At 36.6% G+C, this 15,735-nt stretch overlaps 4 protein-coding genes across 5 annotated transcripts; 2 read left to right on the forward strand and 2 right to left on the reverse strand.

Moving 5' to 3' along the window:
* Positions 1 to 477: 477 nt before the first annotated feature.
* On the reverse strand, positions 478 to 2,081 carry LOC129577329 (uncharacterized). Its single transcript, XM_055464133.1, has 4 exons — positions 1,917 to 2,081; positions 1,606 to 1,723; positions 892 to 1,188; positions 478 to 721 (listed from the first exon to the last, which is right to left on the reverse strand). The coding sequence occupies exons 1-4, from the start codon at positions 2,017 to 2,019 to the stop codon at positions 508 to 510; spliced, it is 732 nt and encodes a 243-aa protein (XP_055320108.1). The 5' UTR covers positions 2,020 to 2,081; the 3' UTR covers positions 478 to 507.
* Positions 2,082 to 2,214: 133 nt separating this feature from the next.
* LOC129577327 (calpain-7-like) lies at positions 2,215 to 5,589 on the reverse strand. Its single transcript, XM_055464130.1, has 8 exons — positions 4,902 to 5,589; positions 4,642 to 4,832; positions 4,098 to 4,550; positions 3,775 to 4,002; positions 3,440 to 3,684; positions 3,154 to 3,359; positions 2,963 to 3,050; positions 2,215 to 2,865 (listed from the first exon to the last, which is right to left on the reverse strand). The coding sequence occupies exons 1-8, from the start codon at positions 5,158 to 5,160 to the stop codon at positions 2,370 to 2,372; spliced, it is 2,166 nt and encodes a 721-aa protein (XP_055320105.1). The 5' UTR covers positions 5,161 to 5,589; the 3' UTR covers positions 2,215 to 2,369.
* Positions 5,590 to 5,864: 275 nt separating this feature from the next.
* On the forward strand, positions 5,865 to 12,624 carry LOC129577324 (sterol regulatory element-binding protein cleavage-activating protein). Of its 2 annotated transcripts, none has more exons than XM_055464127.1 (8): positions 5,865 to 5,939; positions 7,119 to 8,035; positions 8,111 to 8,612; positions 8,736 to 10,910; positions 10,974 to 11,142; positions 11,242 to 11,447; positions 11,575 to 11,929; positions 12,010 to 12,624. In XM_055464127.1, exons 2-8 carry the CDS (start codon positions 7,884 to 7,886, stop codon positions 12,186 to 12,188), a joined length of 3,738 nt encoding a protein of 1,245 aa, XP_055320102.1. In that variant the 5' UTR covers positions 5,865 to 5,939; positions 7,119 to 7,883; the 3' UTR covers positions 12,189 to 12,624. The 2 variants fall into 2 exon arrangements, with proteins under 2 accessions (XP_055320102.1, XP_055320101.1); XM_055464126.1 differs by having other exon boundaries at positions 5,888 to 6,301.
* A 122-nt stretch (positions 12,625 to 12,746) lies between these two features.
* On the forward strand, positions 12,747 to 14,361 carry LOC129577328 (glycosyltransferase-like domain-containing protein 1-like). Its single transcript, XM_055464131.1, has 4 exons — positions 12,747 to 12,979; positions 13,073 to 13,355; positions 13,433 to 13,915; positions 14,040 to 14,361. Exons 1-4 carry the CDS (start codon positions 12,907 to 12,909, stop codon positions 14,281 to 14,283), a joined length of 1,083 nt encoding a protein of 360 aa, XP_055320106.1. The 5' UTR covers positions 12,747 to 12,906; the 3' UTR covers positions 14,284 to 14,361.
* Positions 14,362 to 15,735: the final 1,374 nt, after the last annotated feature.

Raw genomic sequence — 15,735 nt, forward strand, 5'->3', positions numbered from 1 at the left:
AAAGAAGAAGACAAATGTGGAAAACGTGCACACAAAAAACTGCGTCGTGTTTTGGTTCACAAAACGCTCCTTTGCACGCATATTCTGTTTTTCGTTGTGACATTTGTCGTTTTTTTTTCATACCACGGCTGTAAAACGTTTATATTAATGATATTGAACATATGCTTATGGGTTTTTATATTGATGTTTGAACCATTCGGTGGTGGGCTGAATCGCTTGATTGTGATAAAAACATTTATCTTGAGCGCGAATTCAAAAGCAACATCTAAATTCATTGATCATCACTCTAAATTCCGACAAATCATCAATGTCCAATGGTTTAATTTTTCGTTTTTATTACACCTCATGATTGATCTTGATGAACTCATAATATATTTTGTTTACTATGGAAATATCATTGAAAACAAATTGCGACTCTTAATCATGCAACTCAAATCGGTTTTGTTTTTCAAACCAAGTAAAAAAAAAAATACTGCATTTAAAGTGTGAATCATTTTATTATATTTATCATGTCTTTTCTATGTGAACAGCTACAATATTTCCAGACATACGAGTGCTACCGTCATCTGTTTCGCACTTTTGGTAGTTTAGATATCCTTCGATAAATAATCCATCGTACCGTGCCAAATGACGGCGTATGTAATTTTGCACATTACGATCGTAAACAATAACAGTGTGCGAGTGTTGAACCATTTGTCCAGTGAATCCAATATCAGCGTCTCTGTCGAAAGGTAAAACAAAAAAATAGCAAGAAATTGATGTGAATGAAGAATATTGTTTTTCGAAATATTCTCGATAAATCACGTTTTGAACAAAGGTTAAACTGGGAATAAAGTTCAATGTCTTCAAAAAAAAAAAATAGATGCGCCAAATGAATTTGTCATAATTTACCTAACTGGAACATGTGTTCGTAGGCTGAACATGGTTAAATTTTCCTGATGCCAAATCGGTGACTCTATATGAGCGGTTAACATTACAATGCACATATCCTGCACAGACTCCGCTTCATCGTTGTACAATTCGATACTGTGTGGCATAATCGAAATGGCTCGTCTCATTTTACCGTGAGACGTTTTGAATGGTATTGATCGAACATAACCATTGATATTAAATTTTTGACCTCGTTCTAAGCCTGTGATGCCGGTCGTTTCAAGCAATCTCTTGGGAAATGTCACCATGTGACTAATTCTATTGGTAGAAAATAGATAAAATCTTGAGTAATCTCATCATATGACACACATTAAAAATGTAAACAAAATCTGGTTCATGATTTTGTCCAAGGATTTTCAACGATTAATTTTCTTGTGAAACGAGCAATTCCTTGTATTTTTTTTTCTCAATCTTACATGGGTGTTGAATGTCATTCAACGCCACTAAGCTGTAGATATCTCTCTCCGGCTATACGGTAAACAACAGAACCAACACTGAACATGAAAATGACATGTTCAATTGTGTTTGTTTCGTTAGTTTCAACTGTGCCGCTACGAGAGGTCACTTTTGTCGTTTCTTTTTGTTATTTTACATATAAAATCAATGGTATTAGACGAGGATGCAATCTGATATGAAATATGAATTAGTCATGAGGAAAAACGAAAAAAAACGCACGAAAATTGTTGGCCACTTTCGTGTTGGCATCTTTGAACCACTTTGCAAGATTTATCACCATTCAACAAGTCTACCGTGTCACTCCAGGCGGATCCAATCAATTTAACGAAATTCGTCTCTAAAATTGAATAATGATATTTTGGCAGCAATGTTAAAAAAAGTCTACTGACTGAAAAAATATTCAAAACATTAACAATTCAAAAGGGGATTTGGTTCTGTGTTGTTGAGCAATAAGAAATAAAAAACTAATTCTAATTGACGGAGAAACGCATGAAAAAAAAAATAAAAAAAATTCAAAGGAAATGTGTTACCTGGTTCCGTTTCATCTATATTGTATGGGGCTGTTGAACATTTTCTACTAGAAAATCCAGTCAGAATGCGTTGACCGGCGATCGATCGGTATATTCGAAGCATTTCTCACAATGTGTTTACTTTCGCAAATAAACGTCAAACTCCTCCTTCGGAGGAGAGCTGTCACATTTGACAGTTCTTTGTTATTGTTAGATTCCATTAAAACCGTTTCGAATTTTTTATTCAACACCCATCCAAATGATTTTTTCCAATTTTTGTTTCAAAAACCTTTCCAGACAAAAAAAAACACACACATCATTTTCATAATAAAACATAAAAAGATTTTATTGAATAACAAAATTCTGCAGAGAGAGAAAATGTTGAAAAATTGATAACAATTACATTGGTTCATAAGTTGCTCCACTGAGTGGTGTAAAAATATATTTGAACACTTGGGTGTCAAACCGTCAATTTCAATTGATTAGTTCAATGGAAATGTTGGTCGTTGCTTTGACACTTAAAATAAATGGGCTTTCTTGGGCGGGTAAGTATGTGGATGGTATGATGTTGTAGGTACCAGCAGGCATATCATTTAGATCGAGCACACAATATCCCGAGCGATAATTGCCGGTTGTTTTTGAAACAAATGGTGCCGTTACAGTTGGATCGTCCAGTGAAGCAACGGTTATTTCGAATCCAACCTGATAGACTTTCGGTCCACGCAACTCAATGACTAAATTGCTTAAATCTTTCGGACCAAGTTTTAAACTATATCTTGGATTATTTCGATATGTTGCCGGATGATTTTGACAACCACCAGCACGGTTGCCTTTCCATTCACCATTCACCGTTTGTTTGCCAATATACGTGCTTGGAATCGCCTTGAATTCAAATGGATTACGTGAGTATGCTCGAAGTGTATAATAAATCGTTGTTGTTTTCTCATGTTGAGACACGACCAGTGTGTAACTGAAACACGTAAAATGAAGAGCATTTTTAGTTGAAAGTGGTAAATGTTGCAAAAAAAAAAATCAAATCAATAGAAAAACATTCAATTTCAGCTTACTTCTTCTCTTGACTCGGATCCAATCGAATTTTGCACAAATAATGCGGACTATTGATTCGAACTCCGTCGATATATGGCGGCGGATCATCTAAAAAGTGAAGAAACAAAATTTTGAAAATGAAATGGGAATAAAAGTACTTTTATTCGGTTTTTTTTCTCTCGCATGAGCTAAAACTGAATTGTGAACTTACATGGGTAATAAATTCGTTTGCCACCGTTTTGATAGACTAAAAGTGTAATGTACTCATGATTCTCCCTAAAATCTTCAATCGATGTGATGTGTCTTGTTAACAAAACCCATACTGATCCAGTGCCAGCGCCGATACGCAAACTGAATTGCGGATTATCACCAATGGTATAGGCATCTTTGGTTGGTCCAACGCCCGCATTCCATGATCTATTGAGTCAATGGGCCAGAAATTTATTCATTTGGAATAAGTGCGTTTGACATGTGCTACTTCAGCAAAAAACACTTACGCATGAATGCAATATGTATTTTGAAATAGATTTGGATCCCAGTTTACGTAGAACACATCGAAGAAGTTCAAAATTGATCGATAATCTATCCAAAAGATGCCATTGTCAAACTGTTCGGCTAATTTTGGATTGTAGTTCAATGTCTCCTGTAGTTCCGGTGTCCAATGTACAGTATCCATCTCAGAATAATGACCCTTCCATCGCAGATGTGACCATGGATTTTTGAGTTGCAATAGTTTAACACCCTAACATTTGGATGGAAATCAAATGTCCGATATATTTTTGCTTTTCAATTTTCTCTGAAGCATCAGTGCTCTTATCTTGCGTCGACTTACATTGACTTCTCTCAAATTGAGAACAGCGTATGCATGGGCCGGAACCAATCCAGTTCGTTCAGCTTGGTCGTCGGTCAATTCACCGGTGGCAACGGTAACCAAACAACGTCCATGTTCCAAGGCAGTTTCAAGCCGATCAAAAACGGCATCTGCATTGAAAGTCTCCTCTTTCAAGCGAATGGCAATTCGTTCGGGTATCCAACCAGTTAATGCATGCAAATCGATATTCTAACGTCAAAAACCCAAAATTAAATTAGTTTAAAGAAAATATAATTGTGATGAAAAAGACTCGGCTTTCGAACCAATTTGAGTGATCTACTTACACTATTTGATCCTGGAAAATCATAACCGCCCATCACTTTCATGTAGGCTTTTTCAAGTAGGCTCACCCAGAACTCATTCTTGTTATTCGAATATGAGCAAAGCAATTGATTGTATCGACCGATCGGTAAATGATCATCGATTACGACTTTCCGTGGAATCCCATTGATATGTAGTTTAATCGAGTATTTACCGCTGGAATTGTAAATGGGTTCATTTTTCGAATTCCTGGGATAAATAATAGAGGTAACCAGAGCCTTTCCGAATCGTCTTTCATAGAGTGCAGACACAGCCAACGAAGCAACAAAGCTACAATCCGATATCACCGTTTGTTTGATACTGTGATAATCCACAAAATCGCCAACAATCAACTTTGGATTCTCACACAATTCACTGACTCGACGCCATTCGATGAAGTCACGCCTTTGTTTTGGTGCCAATGCCAAATAGCCATCCTGTAGCAATAGTATTAACAGAAATGACATCATTTTCATTTTTTTTTTTAAACTGCTTGATCTTATCGCTGAAACTGCACATTGTACATACTTTGTCGGTGAATGGAATTGAAAATACGAAACGATCTTTCAAATCGACATCCATGAAAGGCACAAATATATTCTCATTAACTTTCGAGGTATGATTGAGCACACGTTTCTCGTCCTCTGTGTATCCGGATGCGCCAATTGCTCGGGGCTTTGGAACAGGTCGATCGGTCTCCGGCTTCGCAATGTTTGTACCTTGAATTCAAAATTCATATGAAAAACATTCATTTAGACGCTGCACGACGTAAACAAAACAAAACCTACTTTGTACTCGCAAATAACTCGCATGACTATCGTCAATTTTTGCCACCTGTATTGGCGATGAAATGCCACGCAACTCTTCGGCCCGATCAAGTGCTTGAACGGCATATTTGTTGAAAAGTTCCCGTGTTTTCGGATCACCAATTTTCAATATGAATTCCACGGCTTTCATATACAATTCCACAGCTTGTTCCTTTTCACCGCGCTCATCAGCGTCGAGAGCTGAGCTCAAAATCTCATGCACAGTTTCCTTTTCCGACATTTCGAAATACTTGTTTGCTATTATCCTAAATTCTACTAAAACTTTCTAATAACTATCGTCTCAATTGGAAGCTAATCAGTTGCTTCAATAACCAATTTCATGGTTTTCCATTGATAAAACAACAAAGCTAACTCATATGCAATTGAATAAACTAAATAAATAATTACAATTGATTCTGTTCAATAATTTGGAATAAGTGTCTTTTCATGTCTTGGAACAGAAAAAAAACCCGTATCGTACTGCAAGCGATTTGGGCAATAAATAGCTTCACTTCAACGATTGACTCTCAATCGAATGGATGGCCAATCGCAGTGCGTTTTGTAGACAGTTCAGTTTATTTACATCTGAGCGTATTGGTTTACTCAGAAATGACATCATTGGAAATGTTACAGTCATCCGTTGGACTTTGCTGTCACTTTGACATACACACAACCGCCATAAATGTCACAAACAATAACATTGTGCATGGTTTACACGCACGACGTGTATGTCAATGTTTTGTCGACCGAATGCATTATATGATCAAAATTTAGAAATTTCAAGAAGAGAATCGTCAAAAAGCGGATAATTTTTAGATGGAAATCAATTTTTCTGATTCGAAACGAAATGCTTTGTGAACGTACAACTGAACCGTGAAATAAAGTGTGACTCTGAAACCAGGCTTAACATGGCATTTGTGCACATTTCACATGTTCGTTTACAATAATAAGTCAAAAGGCGCCAATAATAGACATACATATGTCATAGTGAAACCACATTTGTAAAAAGAGGAAAAAACTGTATGTGTGCGAAATACATATAATAACAAATCAATTAAATCAAACTCATTTCAATCATACAACAACAAAAACAACACGCACATAGAATATAAACGGCAAAAAGGAAACGAAGAAACCAGAAATCGCACAAACATCAATGACACAAAGTGTGTGTATGTGAAGGCAAATGAATGAATGAGAGTGAAAGAGATAAGGTGCGAGCGGTGAAAATATGAACAAGACGCATTTCCAATAGAAGTAAAAAAAAATCACACATTGATTCTGCCATACACTAGTAAATAAACGCAATAGAAGAAAAAAGACCCGAGAAGAACGAAAATTCCAAACCACGACGAACGAAGAAAGAACTGACGGATCATTTTGTGTGTATAGACATTGTGTACAAGTGCGAATTTGAAAGACAATGTGTGTGGCGATATCATACCAATTTTGAAATTGCGATAAAAGAACCAGAGTAGTGTGTTCATAACAAGAACTTTTTTGACCATAACTATAAAGAGTGACCGAAAATTGTGGAAACAATTGCGTGCTCCTCCTCGTCTTTTCTCTTCGAGCCGAATGTTGCAAACGAAACGGCTGATTGAAAGATTTGGCCCCATGGGTCAAGACATGTAACCGAATTGTGTGTGCGTGTTCGTTTTGTTATACTCTCTCTTTCTGTTTCTGTTCCTGTGTCCAATTCCTTCGGTCAAGCAACAGCAGAAGAAAAAAAACCTCATTACGCTGGCCCGACGTTTTCCTTCTTTTTTTTTAAATTTTATTTTTGCTGCTGTTGCTGTCGCCGCTGCCGCAAAGTAAACATACGAATATCGAATGAGTAATGTTCCTATGGTCGTATGAAAGATCGCGCGCACATTGCGTTATGTTAAAACGGCGTAATCAAAATCATTAAAGTGTACTACTTCAATCTTTGCCATTTCGATCGACGCTTCTGAATATCATCGTCAGTGTGCACAGTTTTCGGTTGTTAGTGTGTATCAAAAACTCCGGAAGAAAAGACGAAAATTTGAACGCATATAGCGAAAAAACAAAATCGCACCAGAATTATAAACAAAATAACCGCGTAGATTCCATTCGATTGATTCATCGATTTTGTTATCATGTGTAATTCTATAAACGGCGATTAAAATCCTACAAATTTAACACATAAAAGATTACAATTTATATACACATTTTCAGACATAGTTGAAATTTCATTTTTTCAAATCAAAACGTGCACCAAACAAACAAGTGGTCTTCATTGAATGAGAAAACAAAAGTGTCAAAGAAAAGAAGATAAGAAAAATATGCCGAATCAACGTTGGTGAAATCAAACAAAATTAAACAATTCAACAATTATTGAAAATATTCACATCGTTATTACAATCGAAAGTAAACATACACACACCTGATACATACACCAAATTTCATCGACAAAATTTCATTGAAATTATGAAAATTAGAAAGAAATTAGATAAAAAACGGACCGAAAATCACGCAATACGATTGGATGATGTGTCAATTCTACCCGCATTTCAAATGTAACGAGCAAACCAATAAAATACAGCAGCACGCTTATTTCATACATCTAATTTTAATCATCAATAGCAGTTCTAAGAACTCAAACCAACAATTTTAAAGCAGAAAACCAAAAGAAATTCGTTTTATTTTAAAACCACACATGCGTTGCAAATTGTTTTGTTTACTGTGTATAATTGATAAGTTTTGAATTTTTTTTTTGCGACATAAGTTATTCAATATTGCCGTAAGTGGAAGTTGTGTTCGAATCCGGATTCAGTGTTAATTCAGTTTTAAACCACCGGTTTTACTCTCTCGATGAATTGTTGCCGTTTGCCGAATCATTCAAATTCGTTTGGAAAATCAAATTGTTTCGCCGCAACGTGAGCCGACCCGTGTTGTTGAGCGTGTGGTGTGTGGCACAAGAGAACGGTGTGCCGACACAAAATGTCACAAATTAATAAAGGTCATCATGTGAAGGAAACGAAAACTGAACTCCCGTCCCGTGTCGCTCAATGGTACTACAAGCATGGCTTATTCCTATCGAGCTATCCCACCTGTGCTTCCAGTTTGGCCATTTTTATGGTTTTATCATCATGGTGAATTGTCAAATGGATATTTTTTTTCTTCTCACTCTGAACAAACAATTCAAATTGAATTTATTTCTCTTGCAGCTATCCTTTGCTAAATATTCCGCTACCCGGTACAATTCCAACCAAAATCATTTTGCCATACGAACATCAAACGACAACGATAAAATCGCCAACCATTTTAACGAATTCAGATAAGGTGCCATCGGGTTCAGGGAATGCATCGCACGAACAGCCACCGTTTCCATGGGCAAACAGCGATCCATTTGTTTACATTCAACAGATTGTGCTGCGTTCCAGTGTTTTACCATGGCGAAAAAATCTACTGCTTACGGACGCGTATCGTGGTCCATTGCACGAAATTTTCAAACTATTGGAAATTGTTCGGAATCACGAAGAGGAAACGAGCAAAACTAATTTGGCCAATATATGCTTGCATGTGGAAAATGTGAAAAAACCCACCAAATATTCATCCATTTTCCCCGAATACAACTGTCTCATACTGTCACCGGCGAATCTGTGGCAACAAAATGCACAAAACTTTAAGAAGGACACAAATCTTTTGTCAACAATTTTTCATCATCATGTAAGTATCAAGGTCGTTAAGGTCACAACACAATACATAAAAATTGACAACAGATACAACTATGTTCGAAATGGTTTTCTTATTTGAATCATACAAACGTTCTTGTTGTTGTTTTTTTTCCAGAATTTACAAAAATCGAAAGTATCAACGGCTGAGATGCTCTTCGGAATGTTGTTACGCGATTCAGGCGTTAAACGATATCCGATACGAGTGCGGCCGAGAATCATTCAATACGCAATTACATTGGTGCTGGAAAAGAATGATCCCGTTTTTATTGAGTCACTCAAGCAGAAATTGATTCAAGCATATCCATTACATCAGGAGAATGTGGCAACGATGACGGCAACGAAACCGGCACACCGTGAAGCAATCACATACATTTATTACCCGGGTGAATTCAATGTAATCGAATGTGTACCGATGTGCATTGCATTTTTGCTGGTGTTTATGTACGTGTATTTTTCAATGCGAAAAATTGATGTGTTTAAATCACGTTTTGTGCTGGCCATCAGTGCAGTGGTAACGGTATTGAGTAGTTTAATGATGGCATTGGGGCTGTGTTTCTTCTTCGGTCTAACAATAAGTATGCAATCTCGTGGTGTATTGCCGTATCTCATAATGTTGTTTGGATTGGAAAATGTGTTGGTCATCACAAAAAGTGTGGTGTCCACGGATGAGAAATTCGATGTAAAAATTCGTGTCGCACAAGGACTGAGCAAAGAAGGATGGTCCATCACGAAAACATTACTCACAGAGATTACAATTCTAACGATTGGCTTGGTGACATTTGTGCCAGTCATTCAAGAGTTTAGTATATTTGCCATTGTCGGTTTGATTTCGGACTTTTTCATGCAGATGCTTTTGTTTTCCACGGTGCTTGCATTGAACATACGACGCATTGAGTTTAGCAATTTGGCAAAATCATCAAATGTACCGGACATGGCGCAACGAGTACCGTATCGTTATGTGGGCAGCACACCTAAAGCACAATCCACTTCAATGAGCCGATCTCGTTCACATCCAAAATTCTCCGTCGCTGCCGATTCAATGCAACCGACAGATGTGGTGGCCGCTGGCAAAGCCATAGCTGAAACCAAAAAGATACCCAAACGACTGAAGATCATCAATTTTTGGGCACGAACACGTTTCTTTCAACGTGCATTCATGCTCTGGATGATCGTGTGGATTTGCTCGATCGTTTATAATTCCGATATTTTTGCGCATATTTTCGTGATGGAAGCGAAAAATCACACCGATCTACCCGATGACAATGGCTTTGAGAACTATGCCCCGCACGGGATGCAAATGTCAAATATGGATATTAAGCATGGTGATAGTGTGTCTTTTGTGGAAAAAGAGGGTGATTCACAGCACAAGAGCACATATTTTGATGAAAAACAATACAATTTGACCGAACAATTGAATAAACTCCGTCATCCCGATTACGATGTGAATTTGCATTTGTCCAATTTTCATTGGTCATCCGTTTTAAAGCAGTACAACATTTCGGTGAGTGGCAAATATGTGACAATTCTGCCGACCATTCGCATTTCACACGTGGTCACACCGGACGAAGCGATTTACTTGCGAAACGTTGACGAAAAGCCAAAACTACATTTTCAATGGAAAGCTCTGGCCATTGCATTAGATCCCATCGATTTTGCTGATATGGAAGAAAAAGAGGGTTCAATTGCATACCATCTGACTGCAGGCGGTTACAATATCGGTTCAACGCCACTATACCCAAAAACACCCATGGAAATGCTACTCGCCACCATTCTGTGCACAATCAGCATCGTTGTTGTGTCGTATGCAATGATCGTGTTTTATCGATGCATCTGCAGTCGTAACTATGCCGAATGGCGTTCCAGTTGGAATGACTCAAAAACCGATATTGCCTACCCGAAAACACAACGAATCTTTGAAAGTATTCCAATACAAATAAAAGGTCATAGCCATCGAATTGAGTGCATGGTGACCGATGGACGGATGCTAGCTTGCTCGTGTCTCGATGGCAAAATCACCACTTGGGACGTTTCAAATGGCGAACAAATCAGTGTGATAAATCGTAAGAATTATTTTAATATAAATCGCCGACTGTCTGGTTCATACACACCATCGGCGGGTGGTAATGATGGATCATCACCGATCACAATGACTGCCACACCAACGGTGGCATCAAATAAAAAACCAGAAGTTTCTCCCATTTGGTGTTTGGACTACACCGACAATTTAATTGTGATTGGATGCGCAGATGGAAAAATTGAGTTCTGGGAAAGCACAACTGGCACACTTAAGGTATGGTGATTGAAATTTCAAAACATTCTTGCTCATTTTTTGTAAACTTTTCACCTCTTGTAGTGTATTTACGAAGGAGAAGGAAAGCAAAACTATGGAATAACTCATTTGCACTTGAGCGGCGATCGTTTAGTGGCAGCCCGACTGAATGGTCGAATCGACTTTTTGCGATTGGAAACATACAACCAAGGACGACAAATTGACTGGGGTTTCATGTCGGCCTATCGACGAAGTAATTATCGAATTTTTTTTTTTCAAAATCAGTTGCCTCACCAAATATGCAAAAATGACTCTAATATGGAATAATTGTTTGTTTTTTTTTTTATTTCAGCACACGTTCGAACTGGTTCGACGGGAAGTTTGTCAAATTCTCAATTGGCCAGCCAGGGCAATGACATTTGCTCGATAGCATCGAGCAGTCAAGAAGAGATGCGATGTTTTTTGGAACAACAGCATCAAGGCCATCAACAGCTAATTACATGCATGGATGTGGTTGGTAATACGGTTTTAACTGGAAGTCAAGACCATACGTTGAAGGTAATTTAATCGTTGACTTTTTCTCCCTTTTTTTTCGTATACAATTATTTGAATATGTGAAAAATGAAGGGAAAAAATGTTCTATTCCATGGTTAAATTCCTCATTTCTGTGTCTTTTTTTCTACAGGTTTTCAAATTGGATTTAGCCAATTTAGTGTTTACACTACACGGACATTACGGTCCAATAACAAGTATATTCATTGATCACTACCAAAGTTGCACGGGCGGATCGGGTTCACAGGACGGTTTGCTGTGTGTGTGGGATTTGATAACTGGCGCCTGTATGTATAGTATTCAAGCGCATGACGGTGCAATTGTGTCGCTGATTTGTTCGTCAAGCTATGTGATTTCAATAGGAACGGATGAGCGTCTATACATTTGGGAGCGATTCCAAGGGAATTTGCTCAACACCATCAATGTGCCTTATGTTTACACAAGTTTATTGATGTTGACACCATCGCTGCTAATCACGGCTAAACCAGGTAACATTCACATCATGTACATCATAATGGTCATGTGAAATGTTCACACACTGATTTAATAATTCTTTTATTCGAAATAGGTGCATTGGTCATTTGGGATGTACGACGCGGCGAACAGACACGAGAAATCAAATTGGACTGTCTGAATTCGCATCTGTGCTCGAAAAAGATCTTATTCGCAAGCGGCTCGGTGGTTTGTGACTATGGCAATGAGATGCGAATCATACGCTTTCCAATCGTCAATGATAAGTGCGATTAAACGAGAAAGAGAGAATAGAACAAACACAATCTGACGACATTCGACGGACAAACATCATGAAATATATATATATGTAACAAAGAACGAGCATCATATTTATTATTCATCACATGCGCATTTTTTTCCCTTCATTATTCCTAAAGAGATTCAGATTCATTTTTCGAATCACGCTTGATCCATTCGTTGTGTCTGAAGTGAACCGTCCAATGAACACTTAGCGATCAAATGGCCAAATTTTTCTTTAAAGAAATATGTAACAAAAAAAAAAAACAACCAACCTCCCCTCTTCGATAACCAAAATGCAAAATTTACATTAGGCTGAAGCAATTTTCTCTGTATATTATTTAAGTAATGTAACACATGCAAAAAAGTAACATTAGAAAACGGATTTTTTTTTTAAATTTAAATAATAAATAAAACATTTTGAAATGAAAAATCATTTAATTTCTTTGTAAAACTAGCCATGGTATTTAAATGGTGATTTCCGCCATGTCAAATAGTTGTTTTTGTCACGATAGAAACTTTGGACAAATAAATACGCATATTTTTGCATCAATCCAATTTATTCCAATTGTTTATGTGAATGTGTTTGAATGTTCCGCTCAATTGACATATGATTTCTAACCTTTGGTGACATAACCTCACAATCACAGTCTGCATTTGACGAAATGTAAGAAAAAGGTAAACAAAAAGTGGCTGTGAGTATTGAACATGACAAATGGCAAAAGTTATAATTATTGAAGCCTTCTACGGCGGTTCACATAAACAACTTTTGGATACGGTTCTGCAAGGTATGAATGAATTTAAAATTAAATTTTTTTTTTCAATTCAACTTTTATCTTATTTCAACGAATTTTTTTAATGTGTTTCATCATTTCAATCAGATATTGATGTTGCAAAGTATGATTTATACACGTTACCAGCCAAGAAATGGCACTGGCGAGCAAGAACGAGTGCATTGTACTTTTCTCAATCCATTCCAACCGATCATCAGTATGAGGTTCTCTTTACATCGTCGGTGTTGAACCTGGCAGAATTGATTGGCATGCGCCCAGACTTAGTCGTATGCAAGAAAATTGTCTATTTTCACGAGAACCAATTGATTTATCCGGTGCGAGAAATCAAAGAACGCGATTGCCAGTATGGATTGAATCAAATTATGACATGGTAACGTTCGAATAAATTTGTATAATTGAAAAATTGAATTTAAATTATTTAAAATGCCAATTATTATTCATTGACAGTCTTGCTGCCGATCGAGTGCTATTCAATTCAAAATTCAATCAGAGCTCGTTTCTTGACAATATCAGTACGTTCTTGAACATTCAATCGGATTTTAAAATAAAAGGACTTCGAGATCGTATTGAGCCAAAATGTGAAGTTTTATATTTTCCCATAAAATTCCATCGAATGCCGATGGAACGAGCAACTGAGCGAAATTTCAGTGAATTACACTTGCTTTGGGCACATCGATGGGAGCACGATAAAAATCCACAATTGCTAGCCAATACACTCATTGAACTGAATCAACGACAAATTCCATTCACCGTTTCAATTGTTGGCGAACAATTTGATACGCATCCACTATGCTTCGATGAAATGCGCGCCAAACTCGAGGGAAGAATTCGAAATTTCGGATTTTTGAGCCGCGAAGACTACTTAAAGTGCCTTGGTGAAGCAGACATCGTTTTATCGACGGCTGATCATGAATTTTATGGCGTTTCGATGTAAGTGAATTACCTTCACTGATCAAAAAAAATTTTTTTTTTTCAAAATCACATGGTCGATAAAGTCGAAACATTCCTTAGAAAAATTGGCTATAATTAGAATTGAAAAAAAATCTCATTTCAGGCTTGAAGCAGTCCATTGTGGTTGCATGCCAATTGCGCCTAATAAATTAGTCTATCCCGAGATTTATCCAAAGGATAATCTTTTCAGCACCGAAAAGCAACTGATAAAAAAGCTTCAAAATTGGTGCAAAAATCCATCTGTATTCCATCAACAGCGCCAAAAGTTTTTCCAATCTTTTTCAGTGCAGCCATTTGCCAGCGAGAATTTAATTAAACGATTTCTTCAAATACTTACGCTTAATTAGAATCAATATTTATTGAATAAAAACTAAACCAATAAGCTAATAAATGCATCAAATGAAGAAAAAAAAAACAACACAAAATTTGATCTCGATTGAAATAATGCGAATAAAAGTCGAATGATGATTTTTTTTTGTGTGTTTTCATACGTTTTATTTCCTGTCAATATTTGTATCATTTCCATTTTGCAGTCGTCCATTTAAATCCAATTAAATATCTGGCAATTTGTGATCATTTCTGTGGTGGTTATGATTACTTTCTTCTCATTTAGGTTTCTCGTATAATTGAATTCATCATGCAGTTACGAATATGTGATTTTTATTTGTTGTTTCACAAACGTTTTTTTTTAAATTACCACATTTTAATACGCTGTTTAATTTTTGGTTGGTTGTTCTTGCATATTAATATTTATAATAAGTATCTCTTAGTAATGATGCTAAGATCCATTGTATAATTGTCCATCATTTTTCTTCTGTTTTGTGTTGCTTGAGTAAATTTTTATTCTGCTCGCGAATAATAATTTCTTGGCGTTTGCAAGCTTTGTTTTGATTAATCTCGCCAATCATCCATTTCCGTTGACCGTTAAATAAATACAATGAAGTGCAATACGATTTTAACAACATATCTCAACTGATTTGTTCGTTTTCACTTGCTATGTCATTGTGGTGTCCATCCGACGCTTAGATTGTTCGCTTCTTGATTAAATATATACTTTGGGGGCAGCAGCAATTTATGACAATTGCACGATTGCGGCGTTTTTCTCACCCATTCCATCGAGATTGACTTCCCGGTGAAATTCATGCTGTCGCGTACTATATAAATATTTTAATACGAATCGATATATATGCTACTTTGATTTCCTTTTTCTGCACACACAAAAGCAAGTAGTTAAACTTTATCGCAAGTCGGGATAAACCATACATTTATAAGTGCTGACATCCACTTTTGGGATAAATTTCATCGCACTTGTATATGTCAACACCATTCAAACGTATATTTTATCCCGACTTGCGATGACGTTCAACTACTTTTGACAATTTACTTTTGTGTGTGTGTGTTTAACTCTATACAAAGATCCATTTTGCATTGGCCGTCGTTTGTTCATGTTGTGATTTATTTTGAATTGTTTCACATACACACAGAGAACGATTTGTGGGAAATTTTTGCCAGTGTTTTTCTCCACGTTTTTTTTTTTATCCTTCTACATTTTTGTATTGTTTTATCATGTTGTCTCTCTTCCTCTCACTTGTACAATTAAATTATCTATATGCCTTGTTTTTGTTAAAAAATAATAATTAAATTTAATGGATGGTTTCAATCTAAGCTACGTACATCTTGTATTTTCCGTTTCGAATCGATTCGATTTCATTGTCCAAAGTTGTAGATTTCATTTGCATTTCCGTGCTTTTTTTTGTTCTGTTTGTTTGATCATCATAAAATTGTTGTTTGTTTTTCTT

Source organism: Sitodiplosis mosellana, unplaced genomic scaffold (assembly GCF_009176505.1).
Source record: "Sitodiplosis mosellana isolate CC-2019 unplaced genomic scaffold, AAFC_SMos_1.0 Smas_scaffold_6197, whole genome shotgun sequence".
NCBI classification, from domain to species: Eukaryota; Metazoa; Arthropoda; class Insecta; order Diptera; family Cecidomyiidae; genus Sitodiplosis; species Sitodiplosis mosellana.